Here is a 17197-nt window from a genome sequence, read left to right as displayed (position 1 = left end):
CTATTTGCATTGGTGCACAGCCCCTTCAGTCTGCGCACAATGCCGACAGAAAGAACAATTAGGATGCATGCATAACAAAAAGACTCCGACCACAGGGTAGGCAGGTCCACTGAACCGGATACAATATCTACGGGATCAACAGGGCTCCATGGAAATACTGTCTGCTGGATCACACCATACCTCTTGTTCATACTTAGAATATGAAGCGTCCTTGGGCACAAAAGCGTATAAGGGATTAGCACAGCAAAGGTGAGAGCAAGCTACAACCCATTTAACTCGAGCACCAACCTCATGTCTCACAAGACAGCAGCTGGGCTGGAGCACAGCTCGGTCCCCAGGGCTGCTCCTCTCGGCAAAACCCCCCCACCACTAACAGCAGCAAACTTTCAACTAGGCTAAAAAATAATAAATTAAAAACGGGTACATACTTTCCTGTGGCAAAAAAAAATGTTCTCCAGCACTTGTTGTGACAGAAAGGGAGGCAGGCGTGCAAACCACAATCTAACATACATCCACTCTGAGAACAGACTATGCTTTTGCAGAGAAAGCAAAAAACAAACTAACAGACTCAAGTATTGCCTTTTTTTTTTCAACACGTACACCTGAATGGTAAAACAATACTAAAAGAACCAAGTGTACAGGCAAATGGTGTTTTTATACAGGCAAGCCAGATTGTTTTAAAATGTTCTTTCACCGTGCACCCCAGTATTTATCCACATGAATTCACAGCCTCTTAATATATCCTCACACCAGTCAGAATGTCTACAATTATGTGATGGGCTCTGATCTCTCACGTATCTCTCTTGTAGAGCAATACAGATAAAGTACTTCTTAAATCGTGACAATCTTAAAACAATCTAAAATCATCACGCGGCACAAACTTACTTTTTTTAAAGAAATTAGAAACTGTACATAATTTCTATACAAAAAAATACATTACCTGGAGGTTAATGATGAAAAAATTCTTAGTCATTAAAATTCCCTTTTCATCCAGAGACCTGGATATACTGAAAATGCCTTTACTGAACCGAATTTGATGTTGTAGAATTCCCAGATTTGTAATAATACGTGATGTGTATTTCACAACAGAGTCAAGGCAAAGCAATGCAACAATAAACAAGCAAATTAAGGTCAATGGCTAATACTGCAAACATTACCTTGCTTATTATAACAACCTGTTACATTTTATCCTGGTCCATTTTGTAACACAGCAAGACCACTCTATCAAACAGACTAGACTATATCAGCCAGTACAGTTTCCACGAAAAGGAGAGTTCTTTTTATCTGTACAATCAGTTGTAACTGGCTTTTTAATCTTCACTACTGCATCCTCCCCAGCCCTCTCACACACACACAAACCCACCAAAAAGAGAGACAGAAATATCTCCTCTGAGATGCAGCTGCATGCAGCAAAAATAAATACAAGGTACTACAACGACAGAGCGGAAAGCAAGCCTCGCTTCAATTAAAAGAGCACCACTGAAAAATAAAATCAAAAGCAATGAGCCTCGAAGCGTTCTGGGTGAGAAATGCCACTGGCCAAGCTGAACGGGAGGGTATGGCGGGCTGGACATGAGGACATGGCATCGGCTTTTCCTGCACCCAGGAAAAGCACAGACACCTCAAACCCAGGCACTGCGGAGGGCAGGGGCAAGGTGGGCATCAGGGACAGCCATCCCGGGGGCTGTGGTGGGACATGGGAAGGGGCAACGCTGCCTTCCCCTCCTGCGCACACAAGTTTTCATCTTTCCTCAGACACAAAGGAGAACCTGCTCCTAGAGAGACACGGCTCCTTCCTAGCACCCACCCAAATTCTCCACAATGGTGTTTTGGAACCACTGAGATATCTTATTAGCTCAGTTTTATTTCCTTACTACCATACTAAACCTTCCCGAAACAGAGCTTTGTTATTTACTGGGCTTCCTCAGCCTTGCCAAGAAGGAATCACAGAATGTGATCCTTCCCATTCCGAACATGCAGAAGATGCTTTGACAGCCGTAATTCAATTACCACGCACGAGCACCATGCCCACATGCAAGCACCTGCATCCACCTATTTCACGGGTGCCGGACACAGGTCGGCAGCTGCCGGCTCGTGTGGTGACAAGCGAGGACTGCCACACACACACTGTTCCAGCAGAAACATGCTTTTCTAGAAAGCCACAGCCAAGTCACAATCAATCCAAGGGTTTCCTAAAGGGCACACGCACAGCGGTTATCTTCCAAGCAATTAATCTCTGTACACAGGCTAACAGCGCAGGAAGACAGCTGGAGAAAATATTCCTCGTCTGAAGGAATCCCTTCAGTCACACGAAATTCCTGGAGGAGAATACACTCGTCAGTGAGATTTAAGTGTCAACATAACAAAGGAACGCCCCTCCCAGCACCTCCTGCCTTACAGATATGTCACGCTGGAAAGGAAAAACTACACCGGGAACAGCAGCTATTCGCAACCAGCACTGTTCATCGACCCTCCCTTGCCATCAGCCCAAACAAAAAATGCTGGGCATTGTTTCTAGAAAGAGTAGCTAGAGGGACATGGAAGAACACAGCATCCTCTTTGAGGGTTCCTCGGTATTCCTCAAAGGAAGGCTGTCGACACAAGGAGAGCCTTGTCTGGAATCATCTTTGTGTATTACAAGGTTACATATAAAATTAGTTTTGCCTAATATACATGTTTTGCCTCGCCACATGTGCAGAAATGCTGATGGCTGACAAACAACCTAAAGTTAAAGGAATACGGCTTCAAATTAGTAAAATAATCTCCCATTTTACTCGTCCACAGCAAAGAATAATTACATAGAAAAACAAAACAGTCAAATCCAAATCATTCAAGGGGAATTAAGAGGATGAGGGTGTTACTAAAACTAAAATGTATGCACAGTAGTGTAATAACAAATTCATAAGATACTGTAAATCTTTCCTAAAACCAGACTAGGTTTATATCAAGATCACCATACAACATATGTCTGAAATATGGCTGTAAATAAGTGTGATTTAATTTGACCACCACCTACTTTAAGCCCTTGATTTTATAAATAGAAGTATATAATAATGACTAGTGATTTTAAAAAAACCAAACAAACATACACACACAGTTTAGAGGGTAAAAAGAACAATATATGAAGTCAAACAGGCAAACAAGAAACCGTAGAAAATTAAGACCCTGAAGGTAATTACCAAAACGATCTTAATTTCTATTTTGATAGTTAAAAAAAAATCCCCAGCAAGTACTGCAGCAATGACAGTACACACAATTACAACTCCTCGATCATGAATATTCTGCCTCAAAAGTGTCTGCACATGTGCAGAACTCAATGCTTCCACAGTCCCATCTCAAAAACACAAAAATTACCAGTACTATTTCAGCACTTCGCAATTGTTTTCTCACACGCTGTGACTTTTTATTCCATGTCCATACCTGCTCCTAAATAGGATGGACAAGTGGAGCAGCAACACAGTTTCACCAAACTTCAGTTCTGCTGAATTTCTGTGTAGCTCACACCCAGTCGCAATTTTAGTCAACGCGGCCGTTCACCTTCCTAAGGTTACTACCGCTTTTGAAGCATTTCCTAGAGAAAGACACGAACAACTCGGTGAAGACGCCTTCTACAGCCACAAATACACGCGGGAAGCTGTCACACCGATTTTCTCTGTCACACCTCTCTGTTTTAAATACCGGGAAAATCACCTGGCTAGACAGGAAGGCGACGACTTTTGAAACGAGATTCTGTCTCCGTGGCTCCATCAGAACTGCCACAATAAATACATCGGGCGAAACAGGAAAAGAGCCTCACGCCTATGCGAGAGGGTGGGGGACCGCACTGACACAGGCAGAGGCAGCTGTAATCATTACCCGCACGCCGGTAATCATTACCCTGAGCGCCAGTGCCACTACACACACGCCAGCTCGCTTCAATTTCGCTGTGCCAGCTCCCGGCACCGAGAGCTGGCGGGGAGGAGGAGAGGTGAGGCTGTGAAACGGAGCTTCCTCCTTTCTTTTTGTTGTTATTGTTGTTGTTGTGGCGGTCGCTGCCATCGCCCGGCGGCGCGGGGCAGTCCCTCGGCCGAGCCCCGCGGGGGCGATGACCGCCCCCGGCCCGCCCCACCTGCGCCGGGCCCCGCGGAGCCGGGCGAAGCAGCCCCCGCCGGGACGGGCACGGGCTCCCCGCCGGCCGCCCCACCGCCCCCACCTGCGCCCCGGCCCTCCCCGCCTTTGTGGCCGCGGCCTCCCGCCGCCCCCGGCCGCCGCCCGCTGTCAGCCGCCGCCCGGCCGAGCCCCCCGGCCCGCCCGCCCCGTACCGTGCGGCTCCGCCATCCTCCCGCGGCGCGCTCGGCTCCCGCTCCGCGCCCGGCCCTGCCCTGCCGGCCACCGTCTGTGCGCACCGAGCCGTCACGGGACCGCCCGCCCACGGACCTCCCGCGGCACTCGGGGCGGGACCGCCGAGCGCGGACACCGAGCGCTTCCAGGTTACGGCGGAAGCGCCGCGTTGCCAGTGGCGACGGCGGGAGCGGGGCCGTGCGGGGCCGTGCGGGGCCGAGCGCTCCCGGCGCCCGGGCCGGCTCCCCGCGGGGCTCAGGCGGGGCTCCCCTGCGCTGTCCCAGCGCCGATCGCGGGTCCCGTGGGTGGGTCCCGGCCCCGCACGCCCCGCTGAAAGCTGCCGTCGTGCCAGCGCTGCCGAGGTGTCCCCGGGTGAGGAGAGCAGCCCGTAGCTCCGCTGGTGACCCACTGCAACTCATTAAAGTGTTTCAACAAACAGGAAGTGTTTTCCTGCCATTCCAACCGCTGAACTGGCGAGTTGGCCCCCGGCGCAGGCAGGATCGGGAATTCTGGTGGGATGGGGGGTGCGGAGCAGCTCTCCGCAGTGCTGGACGCTCAGGGCACAGCCACCCGCTCTTGCTGCAAGGCACCTTTAGCTGCTGAGACATCGCCAGAGAGATGGACATGGGGACCGCGACACTCCCGTGTCTCCTTTCTCGACAAAATCGGGACTATTCCCAGCTGGCAACTACTGTAACCTCGGACCAGTGTGCTGACTCTTCTTTCTGCAGGTATCTCAGGCTAAGCCCAACCAAGCTGCCCTTGCAAGGGATACGTGGGAGCTGCAAGAAAGGGCAGCAGCCGTTCAGAAGGTGACAACCACACCTCTGTGTAGACAAACACACTCACGTGTGACAGAGCACCTGCCATCAGTCGCCCTTTCATTTCGGATGGGCTTTAAAAGCAAGTTCTTAGACGACTTGTTAGAACACATCTTTCAGTATTTTGCTGAGAAAGGTTTAGCTTTTTTAATGCTAAGTTCTCAGGTGGTTGCAATCAGTTCCCCTTTCAAGCCTAGATGGATTCTGCACTGCAGTAGTATCTCAACTAAATAATTTCTAAAATAAGGTTCAAATTAATAGGAGTCTACTAATTGATCTCAGTACTTGCTGGTCTGGACTGGTCCCACGGGCTCACGTTCAGCAGCTACTTCAGCAGAATCAAAACCATGAGTAAATTCGGGAGCCATTTCCTACATCAGATAGTCAAATATGAGTATCTGCTATTTCCATCAGATTTTTTACAACTATTGGCAATCATCTGGGCTGATTTCAGTGAAACAAGGCTATTCACATTCAATTATCAAATACCAAAATTCTACCAATTGCCTTTGTGTGCATCTGTGGCAAACCAAACAGTTCAATGTGGTTATGTGGGCTTTTACTAATAAATGCTGGACAGCATTAAAAGCAGAATTGGCCTTTTGGTGTATTGGATCACAAGGCAGAAACCAGTTGAAATTTCCTAGTGACAATATTTCTTACAATGACTGGATGTTTATTTGCTGTTATTAATCAGTAAAACTTCATTGTGGACAGTGCAGGATCCTCTGTAAGACATGGAAATACACAATTTGCCTTGACAGCTTGGAATCTGAAATAAATGTTTCTTGTGTGACTTAATTGAACAGAGTTATTTGCCTTAAAAAACTGTAACACTCTAGGGAGGATCTGAATGTTTTGTTGACCGTGTACCTTTACGTTTCTCAGGCTCTGTGTGCAAAGTGTCACTGCCCAGTTGCCTTAGCATCGAGAGACTTACAAAGGATATGTGCTACATGTACTCTGCTTCTGTTAGAGATTCTACTTCTGTTTCTACTGGCTTTGCTTTAAAATATATTATTTGAAATCTAAAGAAATGTTACTTTATACTCAAAAACCCTGATTTGTTCTGAAAAGCTGATATAAAGCAGAGCAGGACAATTGCTACAAGAGATAAATCAGCCAAGAAATTTACACTGGTAACTCCACCCTTCTGCTGCAAATCCTTAAATATGTCATATGAGATTAGACTGATACTATGGTAATACTTGTGCCAACAATCAGAACTAACAGACATTTTTGCAAAGGCATAATTCATGCATGGAAGATTTGTTTTTAATCTGCCCAAATGGAGTAGTTAATTTTATACCCTCCTACTGGATGCTGGAAAGCTCAGCTCCAACCTACTCCCAGTCTCAACCAGCACTGTTTCTCCCCAGATCTCATTGGCACCGACCTGTCCCAGAGCAGAAGGTGAATATAAGAGTTCACAATCCTTGCAAGTATTAGTTAGTTAAGGGTCTCTCAGGATCAGGTGACTGTGCTGACAGGCCTGTATTTTGAACCTTGTGGGTACTGTGACTGAGCACCTCTCCTTAAGATAAATCCACAGACAGCAAGTCAGAGGTTCCTCAGTCTTTGTTGCCCCAGAAAACCCACAGGACTGTACAAGGACCTTGAATTATTGCCATCCACACTGAAATGAGCAGGAGGAGAAATATAATTAAAGAGCATTTCATAACCTACATAGTTCTGAATTAAGGTTTCAGCAGCGATTTCATTTGGACATTGCCTAACTTTTAAAGGCTTGGCTTTGCAGCGTTCATAATGTTCCTGTAACACCTGTAGCATTTCCTGTGCTCCTGAAAAGGACAACTGTTGGTGCAGGACCACACAGCATCACAGCACCTCCATGGGCCATCAGCTGTGCTGGCACCTTTGTGTGTCCAGCACAGACTCCTGCCCCTTTTACTGAAAGAGAAACAGCAGCAGTGGACTGTTATCCTCCATCCAGACCAGCAGCAGAAGGGGATGAGTGTTGGAATTTGGATTATTCCGTGGATTCATAAGACCACTCCTAAGGCTATTTAGTATTTACACAGTTGTTTCAAGCGTGTTTCTACAAAACAGTGTTATTTATTAGGAGCTAGCTCTTACACAATGGACTAAAATAAAGCAATTAATTAGTTAAGCTTGCTTAAGCCAACCATAAGATCAATCTAGCAACTTCAGAATCATCTTTGACCAAATTCAGATACCTCCGATATATAGTCCCACTTGCCTTCTTTTAATTAAGTTGCTGCCAGACTAATGAATTGACCCTTTCTCTCTTGGTCATGTGGCCTTTTCACTACCTCCTCCCAGCTGTAAAATTTTTGTCATCCAACTACCCGAAAACCTGCTCTCCTCCCCCAGGCAGGCAGCTGCTGCTGCCTCGGCCAAGGACACTCAGCTCCAGTCGTTTCTGTGCTGCTGCTGGGGCAGACAGCGCAAGAGGCAAATTCTTTGCTGGCTGAGCCAACATGAAGACCAGCCTCAGGGAAGCTCTGTTCCACTTCCAGCTCTGCAAGTCAGGATGTCCCAGCAAGCACAGCCCGTTGTGCCCCTTCCCACCCACATGCCCCTCTGCTCTGCCCTGTGTGGGGCTGCTTCCCACAGCTCTCCCTTGCTACTCTGTTCCCTCCCTGCTGCCTGTGCCTGACCTCCACTCTCAGACTTGGATCACCTGTTCCTTCCCCAGACTGTCCCTCCTTTCTTAATCTCCAACAGGACCTCCAACTTTGGTTCCCCGCACCAGGTCCTAGTCCAGTCTCTTGTCTGGTTCTTCACATCACTGCCTATCCCCCTGACTTTCCACTTTCTTCCTTCTTCTTTCCTTGTACTAAAATTCTGTTGTGTCTTCTGTCTGCCAGTTCCTTGCCAACCAGCCTCAACATAAAACTCCTCTAATTCCCAGTTGTTCTTTCTTTCTTTGTGTATCTCAGTCTCCCACTATCATGTCTCAAATCTCCAAATTCCATCCTAGGTTTTACCTTCCTCTCATCTACACCTCAGTCTATCCAGACCTCCCTGCCATATCCTATTCCTTTCCCTTGAATTGTCAGTTTACCAGATGTTTGTCTTCAGTCTCTTGGCCAAGGGTTGCAAGGGGTTTAGTTATTTTGGGGGAGAGAGGCATGTTTTGAAGGCTGATGGCACAACAAATCCCGCTTCATTTTGTGAGCACCATACCCATCATGGAAATAGTGTATGCCTTTGTCATTCTTCTCTGCCTTCCCCTCGAATGGCACCTTGTCTCCACTGCCTTTATTATGAGTAGACAAAAACTGGGAAGGCTGGGCCACTTGGCAGAAGGGGAGAGAGGAGGGCACAGAAACCAAACCTGGAGGATGCACATGGAGAGTCAGAGCCCTTGTCAATGTCTAGAAGCTGATACTCAGTGCAGTGACTGACACCAAGCTCTGTTCCATTGAAATCAGACTCTGATTCCCCAGAGCAAAAGCTTTTGCTTGGGGCAAGATGCCTTTGCAATACAAAGAAGGATGCAAAGAAGGAGGAACCTCAAAATGTGGTTCTCTGTTGAAGGACTACAGTACAGTAAGATGTTGCTATTTTTACTGTCTCTTCCTTTTATATATTCAGAGCCAGGTCTGCTTACTTGAGCGACAAGAAGTTATTTTTGCTTTTTTCTCCAATTGTTTTTACAAAGCAAATGTGTGATAAAAGGACAGAGTACCTGTGTTCTCAAAAACAAGCAGCACAATTTAGGATTTTAGAACTACCATGTAAAAACTAATTCTGGTCCTGCCAGCTTCTACTTTCATTAGCCACCTATCCATGTCTGTTAGCAATTTTTTAAACAGGCTTTCTAGGTCTTACAAGAGCTCTTCCAGGTGGAAAGACAGGACATATCAGCACTGAAACAGCACATCCAGAATGTCATGCATGAAGTTATTTTCTTATTTACCTGTATGCACACAAACTTCTTCCAGTATGTGCTGTGTTCCAACTGCCCCAGCAGTTCTTAAGTTTGTTTAGTGCAAGGAAAAACTGCAAATCCAGCAGGCTATCAAGCAAGCTAATCTTCAATTATACAAACGGAGAGTCAACCAGTTCAAACAATTTATCTTTCAAAGTCAACACGACAAACAACAGAAACAAGCAAGAGCTTCTTCATTCACAACAGACAATAAACTGTATTTTTTTAGTGTAGCTATTCTAGGCAGGATAGTAACAGCTGTTAGAAACTCCTGTTTTTCTCTGCAGTGAAAGACAGGGCAAATTAAAGGCTTCAGTTGCCTGTACTTTGAAAGGGGAGAAAGGCCAGAATGAAAAACTCAGTTAAACTGAAACAGATGCTGATTATTCCAGCTCCAGTCAGGACATCCCTGAAGAAACCAACCTTTCTTGATTTAATTTTCTTTTCTGGTACTTGCAAATCCATTTCTGACATCCCAGGAAAACTCAAAAGGACAAAACAGGATCCAACAGGACACTCTGTGTTCTGGTAGACAAGCTCTTAGCTTTGGTCTGCAGCACCTGAATTTCAGTAGATAGTGTGCCTACCAAGGACTAACCACATCCAGGTCTAGTATAACTCCCACAACTAAGGGGCAAGAGGGGATGAGTACTCTCAAAAGTGAGTTTAAATCTACAGAGGTTGAGCTTCCTCTGTAGTCAATAAGATAAGCCTGTGCTTAGGCACTCTGAATCATATTCTGAAGAAATCACTTTTTCCATTGACCTCATGCAGACGCTGGGGAGTTGAGCTTTCCAAGGGAAAAGCCACTTCCTCCCCAGGAAAGTGCATTCAAGTCTAAGTGGCCCTGGGTTCACCAGCTTTTCACATGCCTCACGTTGCTCTGGGACCTGGGAGCTGCTCGAGTGCTGTAGGTCTGTGCCTGCAGGTGATACAAGGCATCTCCTACCATTGTACCTGTTTCCTTTGGCTCTCATGGAAGTCTTCTAAAACTGGTTGGCACCAGTACTGTGGTATGGTGTGGCTCAGATTTCATTTACACTGCATGTTGTTTCATGCCTTCAGAGATCCGTGGAGATTAGTACCAGGCTGACTGGAATGGCACGGTGCATAGGAATGCGACTGCAGCCCAAGTTTTTGTCTGCTGAACTTCATACAAGGGCATATCCTGACTCCATTCCACATAAAAGAAGGATCAGGCTTCCACTTCCCCCTTGTCCTCTCTGATCTTCCAGTTCTCAGCAGCCACAACAGAGTGACAGTGTAGCCTCTCCTTCTGAGAGAGAGCCTGACCACAACCAGTTCTGAACCGTATCATTTCTAGCTGATAAAGGTGTGAAGCTAAAGGAAGGAGGCTCCCGCAGTAGCCAAGAAGGGGGAAAGGTCTCTGGGAGTGGTGGCTCCAGCAAGGCAGAACAACTTTATTACAAGTTTTTTTGAGATTGCTGTAAACAACTCACCTGTGTCCTAAAAGTGGCTGGGAGTGGCAGCACGTCCATGCTGAGCTCTGTGAAACAGCAGCCCCTGCCCAGGCACGTATCTCTGCCAGCAGGTTAACCCGGGCCACAGGCACAAGCAGTTTTCCTTGGGATTACAGCTTGTCACTGCTGCAAGCTCTGCTGCCTGAAATGTGGAAGGAGATGAAGATCAGCTGAATAGGAGAGTCTCCAGGAAAACAAACAAACACAACCCTTGTTCGCATCCTCACAATCAGAAAGATATTCTTTAAAAGTGACCCAGGAAGAAAAAGTTGAATTTGAATAAAATATTTGCCTGTTGGTCTTAATAGCTGCAGCTCTGCTATTTTCTCTTCCTCTTCCAGAGTGCCAGCAGAGATTGAGTGCTGGAGTCAGGGATGTATTTCCTGAAGGGTGACAAATAGCAATAAAGCCTAAAGTCAATTCCACATTGAAATTCTTACATAAATTGTTCCTTCCTGAAGAAAAGAGATGGATGAAAAATATAATCAGAAAGTAATATGAAATAAGTAATCCTACAGTTCAGTTACAGGAAGTGAAAAGAACAACCCCAACAATCGGTCAGGGAGCCAGGCATTACAGGGAGTACACCTATAAAGGGAGGTTTCAGCTGAGGATTTCTAAATGAAACTCTGAAAACTAAATCATTCAGGTGCAGATAGATCTTCCAAAAGGAGATCATGAAACTCCTTCTGCCCAGAGCCATGAAAACTAGAGCAGAGTGAGTGCCAGCAACCCTAACATTTATGATTATTGTGGTATTACACAGGAGCCTTGATCTTTGGGGGGGGGGGCAAAGGGGGGGAATTGTACAAGAAGAGTATTCTCATTCAGAGGCTGAAAGCCAAGTGTAAGACCAGAAAAATGACACATATTTGTCACAGGCACAGGGAGCATGAGGAGAGAAAAGCAGTCAGAGTGCTGCCAAGCTTTTTTTATAGGCCATACGCACAAGGAGAGTGTTGGAGAGAGCTCAGAAAGATTATTTTTTCAATGCACATTATTAAGAGCCTGGTTACAAGGCTGGGAGGAAGCACAGAGATGTTTGAAATGGCAGCAAGTAGGCAGTGGAACTGGTCATCACAAGCTGATCTCAGGAAAAGAGCTGATATCCCAGTAATAGTCTGGAACAGATGAACAGGGATGGGCTAGGGAAAGACGGATCTTGAAGAGGAAGGAGCGACACAGAGCAAAGGGCTAAGAACAGTCCTGCATTGTGAGGACAAGGGCTTGGTTATCCAAGAGTTTTCTTTCCCTCTCTTGTTTCTCAGGGGGAGGAGTGGTGTTTCAAGGGAGAATAATACAGTCATTTGACTGTGTTGAGAGATTTATGATTTGACTTTACCATGTGTTAAAATATTGATTCTCTTTCTAACATATGCTTGAGATAGTGACAATAGCTTTTCTATATAGAAGACTGACTTCTGCAAACAAAAGGTGGGACTTCATAGTAGGATGCGGCGAGGATGGGTAAAAACAAAGTGATGTAAGTGAAGCACAAGTCTCGATTTTCTTCCACTCAATTAAATAAAGATAGCAAGAGAGACACTGAGCAGTGTGTGGCAGTGAGAAGCTGGAACAATTAAACAATAATCTGACAGACGGTGCACTTACGGGCAATTACAGCAAGCCTCTGCTGGCACTTCAGGGCACGAGGCCAAAGACTTGAGCGATTCAAACCCCACGAGCAGAGCAGTAACCTCCTAGAAATGCCAGTGTAGAGCATTTGGCTTAGGAGACCAGAATGGGACTTACATGGAGCCAGGTCTCTGCATTTACCAGGTGTTAGCAGGAAGAGTGGCCTGTCAAAAAGCTGTTTCTGTGTCCCTTGGATAATGCATTACCAGGCATGTCTCTTTGCCTTTTGCATACAGCTTGAGGATCCCACTGCATCAAACAACAAACTTAAAATAAGTATATTCAGAAAGCTCAACTAAAAGAAATCATTTGTCTGTCAACTCCCTTTCAAAATAAGGACTGGGTTACACACCAAGCTATCAAGCTTCAGGCTCTGAAGGCATTTGGGACTCCCGCAGGAGCCACACCAGGCTTTCTGTTCCCCGCCTTACCCCACCCAGTAAACCCAAACCACCTTCCTCCTGTCTCTGAAGCTGGGCTCTGTGTCCCATGGTACCTACCACTCAGCAGCTTCAGGGACAATTGCATGAAATCTGCAGGTGTGTGTCTGAAAGCACTGGGATGCATTGTTCAACAAATGCTGCCACACTGCATTTCTGATCTTGTCAGCACATAGAGAGGTGAAACAAGCTCTAGATTTTTAGAAAAAAAGAAAAGAGGGAGAGATCCAAGTGGAAAGCAAACACAGATCAGGTGCTGTTAAAAGCTTCTTAAACCGTCAACAAAATATTTACTTAAACTCAGAACAGAAAGTCACCTTCAAGATGGGTAGTTCTCATCAAAGTGGCTTTATTTTTAAACACCCCATGTCTGGAGCTACATGATTATACAGGACTCTGAACCAAATTTTTGCTTTTTAAAGTAAGGACTTGATTCCAGACTTTCTTGTCATATGGAAAACATGAACTTGAAAGGCTCAAAAAGCAGAAGGAAAATAAAAAGCATTTAAAATGTATAAAGACAAAAACCAAGCCTCATAAATAAATGGGACTGGCAACATTGCTTCACCTAAATGCTCTTTTCTTCTACTTAGTAGGAGATGTTTCTCAAGACTTGAAATAAGTGTTGTTTTGTATCTGCAGGGCTTTCAGCAAGTGGCTGCCAAATTACGAAACCCTCTGGATTCCAGCAATGCACATCTCTGCTGTCTGCTGCACTCGGAGTATCTGGGAACAGGAGGAGGAAAACAAGCTTATCATTTATAAAATTATTGCTGGTTTTGTGGTTGTGAGGCTCTCTGCAGTGCACAAGAATAACTTGTTTGTGACATCAGTAAAATAAGGATGTGCAACCTAGAGCATGTTGTCCTCTCCATGGATACCACACTTACGCTTTCTCAAATAACACTGGGTTTCATCCCAAGGTTGAGTCTCAGGACTCTGGGAAGCTTCGTGTCATGGGGACACAACTTGAGACCTGGGCACAAGGACAGGCTTGTTCTGACTTCTCCTGCCTTGTGGAGTGGCACCAAGATAATGCACTGACTCAGCACAGTCCCATTGCAAGTGCACAGTGCTTTTACCCATGGAAGGGGTTTGGCAAACAACTTCCTAGATATTCCTGGCAACTGGAAAGGCCCATGAGAGAAATGAATGGGTGCTTGAGCATATGTCGACCCCAAAGGCCAAAAAGACTAAAAAATGGAGTATAACTATGCTTTCTTTAGAAGAGATTGGATTCCTCATCTGTAACTGGAAAACTCACAACTTTTCTTGTTTCTCTTCCAACTAAACAAGGGGACTTAGGTCCTCTATGAAATGCTTTTCCCTCCTCTTAACTATAGCCAACACTGTTCTAGTGAATAAATACCAGCCTTACTCAAAACTAAACTCAGTCTTGTTTTTAAGGTGCTTTGAAAAGTAGGACATTAAGCTGCGTGCCCATGCCTCCCTCCCTCCCCTCTCTCATCCAGATCTCCCAGTCATGAAGGTGGTAACTATGATTTTTTTCCCAGGAAAGGAGAAAAAGAAAGGAGGCGTCTTAAAAACAGACTTACTAGAAACTGTTGAAAACAACCTTCACAATCACGCCTGTCCCAGTGCTATCAGCTTTCTAGATAGGCTGCCAAGCTGGCATTTGAGTAGCTAAGAAAATGGATCTAGTACAGGATGCCAGACTCCTCAGTCACGAAAATGCTCAAGTAACAAACTCAGTTGACCATTGTTTCTTATCACCAAGCAAACAAACCCCGTTGGCAGGAAAACTGCTATTGGAAAATGATTCCCTGCACGACTGAGATGGACTCCAAATGCCAGTGCTCACATAATGCTGGACTCCAGGTGGCCATTGGCACTGTGAAGGACACTGGCAAAAAAACCTGGCCTGCAATTTGATTTCAACATCTTGCTTTCAGCTCATTTCTGTTGCTCTGCAGGCCATATTTGTTACCATAGGAATAACTCCTGCTTTCACAGTGCAAAAATTTCAGTCATAACTGGGTATCTTTTATGTTCATTTTTAGCCAGAGCCATCTCTAAGATGCTGGATCAGTTCTTAAAAACAAACTAACAACTACCAAATTACTGATCTGCAAATTGTACTGTTTAAAATGCACTGGTCTACAACACATCCATCACAAAGCAGTGCCTCATCCTTTCACTTCCAGTCAGCACAAAATACTGATTGGCACATGGAAAAGCACATCAGACAAAGGAGCTTTTCCCTCTGAAATCAGTGGGAATGCTTCTGAGCACTTCAAAGGGTAGAGAAGGATGTCCCCAGCAAGCACATCCATTTTACAGCCTCATCAACAGAAATCTTCTGACCTGAAAGTGGAATATGTGAGTAAGAACAAAAAGCACTCATTTCTGTGCTGCCCAGGACCAGCCCAGGAGTGTTATCTTTGGCCAGCGCCACAAAAGGCAGGAAGGAGGAGTCCTGCTCTCACCCTCCGTGGGTTCTGCTGGCCTCCAACCCAGCATCAGGCGAGGCTTCCAGCACAGTGGAACCGGGCTACCTGAGGGACTGTCAGCTTCCTACTCTAAGTTGCTTAGAGGAAAAAGGAAATAGTTCTGGAACAATGCAGACAGAGGCTTTAAATAACTATCAGAGGTGCCACTTACTGGAAACTAAAAGTTTTATCACTGCTCTCCCAGCAAACCTTGGATCCCACAGCTGACAGGTCCACCTGAGCTAGCAGAAGGAAGCACACAGACAGCCACCATCAAGGCAGAATGGAAAAGAATTATCAGCAAAGATTATTTTCTCCCTCATTTTACTCATCCACGGCCAGTCCCTGTGCAAAGCGAGAAGCCAGAACTCAATCCCAGAACACGGAAAGGAGCCGTCTCCGCCTGCCCAGGCCAGGTTAGCAGGATTACCAGCCTGAACTGCCAATCCCCAGGCACACGGGGTGTGCAGGGCACACAGGCAAGCTCATCAGCAAACTCTAAAATTACAACACATCCCGGAATCGGGGCTTGCTGGGGCATCGCCAAGGCACAGGACAGGTGAATCCCTCTCCACCGATCCCGGGTCACACGCGGCTCCCCGCGGGGGTTTCCCAGGGAAGCTGCTCCCGGTGGCAAAGATCCTCCAAAAGGCGGACCCCTGTGGGGGGGCGTGGGGGATCTGGGTGCACTGGCCCGTCAGGTTCGGCGACATTTAAGCTCTCAGTGTTTAAAAAGACACCGGCTTTTACTGCTGTTTACATGTCAAACAGCAGCATGATTCACATCGTGAATCCCGAGGCGCTGCCTGGAAACGAAAACCGGGACGCGTACGCCCTGGCCACGCCCGTCTGTTGGACGGTGTCTGCTGGGGATTTTATTTACAGAAGCAGAAAATAAACCATAAAAGCGCCCCAAAGCCTGAGTTCCGCGGCGGGCCCCGGCAGGCGGGCAGGCAGCGGCTCGCCAGGGCCAGGCAGGCCCGCGCAGGTGGAACGGCTCCGCCCCAGCGCAGAGCCCGGCGCAGCCAAGGCGGGGGCGGCACCCCGGCATCCCGGGACCGGGATAGCCCCGGGGGAGCCGCTCCCGCCCCGCCCGGGGCTGCCCAGGCGCAGCGCCCCGCCAAGGACTACAGTTCCCAACGCGCATTGTGACCGGAGCCCCGTTCGGCCTACCACTCCCAGCATGCACCGGGGACACGACCGGAGTGCGTGGGCGGGGCGCCGCGCAGTGGAAGCTGGGAGCTGTAGTTGTCCCCGGGAGCGGTGCCGTGCCGGAGCCGCCATGCCGGAGGGGACGGGAGCGCTCCGGGAGGTGCTGCCCAAGCAAGGTAGCGGCGGCGAGCACTGCCCGGCCCGGCCCGGCCCGGCGCGGCGCTCGCTGACGGCCCTTTTCTCTCTTTGCAGGGCAGCTGTCGGTGGAGGACACGGCCGCCATGGTGCTGTGCAAGCCCAAGATCCTGCCCCTCAAGTCGGTGTCGCTGGAGAAGCTGGAGAAGCTGCAGCGGGCGGCGCTGGAGGCGGCCCAGGCGCCCGAGGCGGCCCCGCCGCCGTCCGCGGGGGCCGCACCGCCTCGGCAGTAGCGCGGGGAGGGTCGCGCCCGGCGGCACCCGCGATCGGAGGTACCGCTGTGTAACGGGGCTGCGGATTAAAGCGCGGCCTGAACGCAGGCGGTGCTGCCGGGCTGGCAGGGGAGGCCGCGCGTCGGGCGCTGTTGGTGTAGAAGTTGCGCTGGTCGCTGCCCAGGCGATGTTTTAAACGCGTCTAAATAAAGGTACCAGAGCCCCTCGGACTGCGGGAGGAGGCGAGTTATACAACCCCACTGCCCCAAGCTGGGCTTACCAGACCCGCTCGAGCACTGAAGCGCTTGGCTCCTAAAGCACAGAGTATTCCCGGCCCTGGAACGGCTATTCCCAGCATTTCGGAACACTTGAAATCTTGACATGAAACTGAAAAACAAAGGAGAGGCTCCACCGTGTTCCTGTAAGCAAGTTCCCTTAGGTCCATCTTGCTCTTGAGCAAGGGCTTGGCAAAGCTGTGCTGCAAAGACACGTTCACAGTATCTCTGCCAGCCTAGACGCTCCTACGCAAGTCAGTTGTGTTTTCCAAAACAGATCTCGTAAATACTTATTTA

The 17197-nt window shown here is 47.7% G+C and overlaps 2 protein-coding genes across 4 annotated transcripts in view; one reads left to right on the top strand and one right to left on the bottom strand.

Moving 5' to 3' along the window:
* The window catches only part of SHOC2 (SHOC2 leucine rich repeat scaffold protein), a 77293-nt gene extending 60122 nt beyond the window's left edge, over window positions 1-17171 (bottom strand). The window contains exons 1-2 of one of the 3 annotated variants that reach the window (XM_082286347.1): window positions 16906-17171; window positions 10521-10683 (exon numbers count right to left, since the gene is read on the bottom strand). The gene's annotated coding sequence lies outside the window, so the exon portion shown is untranslated. Of the gene's footprint in view, window positions 1-4301; window positions 4424-10520; window positions 10684-16905 lie in introns of those variants that run through there. The other 2 variants (XM_082286349.1, XM_082286348.1) reach the window with 2 other exon arrangements.
* BBIP1 (BBSome interacting protein 1) lies at window positions 13372-16855 on the top strand. The gene is made up of 2 exons (XM_082286355.1): window positions 13372-16394; window positions 16471-16855. Exons 1-2 carry the CDS (start codon window positions 16250-16252, stop codon window positions 16644-16646), a joined length of 321 nt encoding a protein of 106 aa, XP_082142481.1. The 5' UTR covers window positions 13372-16249; the 3' UTR covers window positions 16647-16855.
* Window positions 17172-17197: the final 26 nt, after the last annotated feature.

The sequence above is a fragment of the Coloeus monedula genome (assembly GCF_965178545.1).
Source record: "Coloeus monedula genome assembly, chromosome: 8".
NCBI classification, from domain to species: Eukaryota; Metazoa; Chordata; class Aves; order Passeriformes; family Corvidae; genus Coloeus; species Coloeus monedula.
This window is presented reverse-complemented; position numbering and strand designations above follow the sequence as displayed.

Excerpts from the sequence above, each read along its gene's own strand:
- BBIP1 (XM_082286355.1), top strand. The coding sequence starts at position 16,250 with ATGCACCGGGGACACGACCGGAGTGCGTGGGCGGGGCGCCGCGCAGTG. Across the intron at positions 16,395-16,470 it reads GGAGGTGCTGCCCAAGCAAG|GGCAGCTGTCGGTGGAGGAC; the intron begins GTAGCGGCGGCG and ends CTCTCTTTGCAG.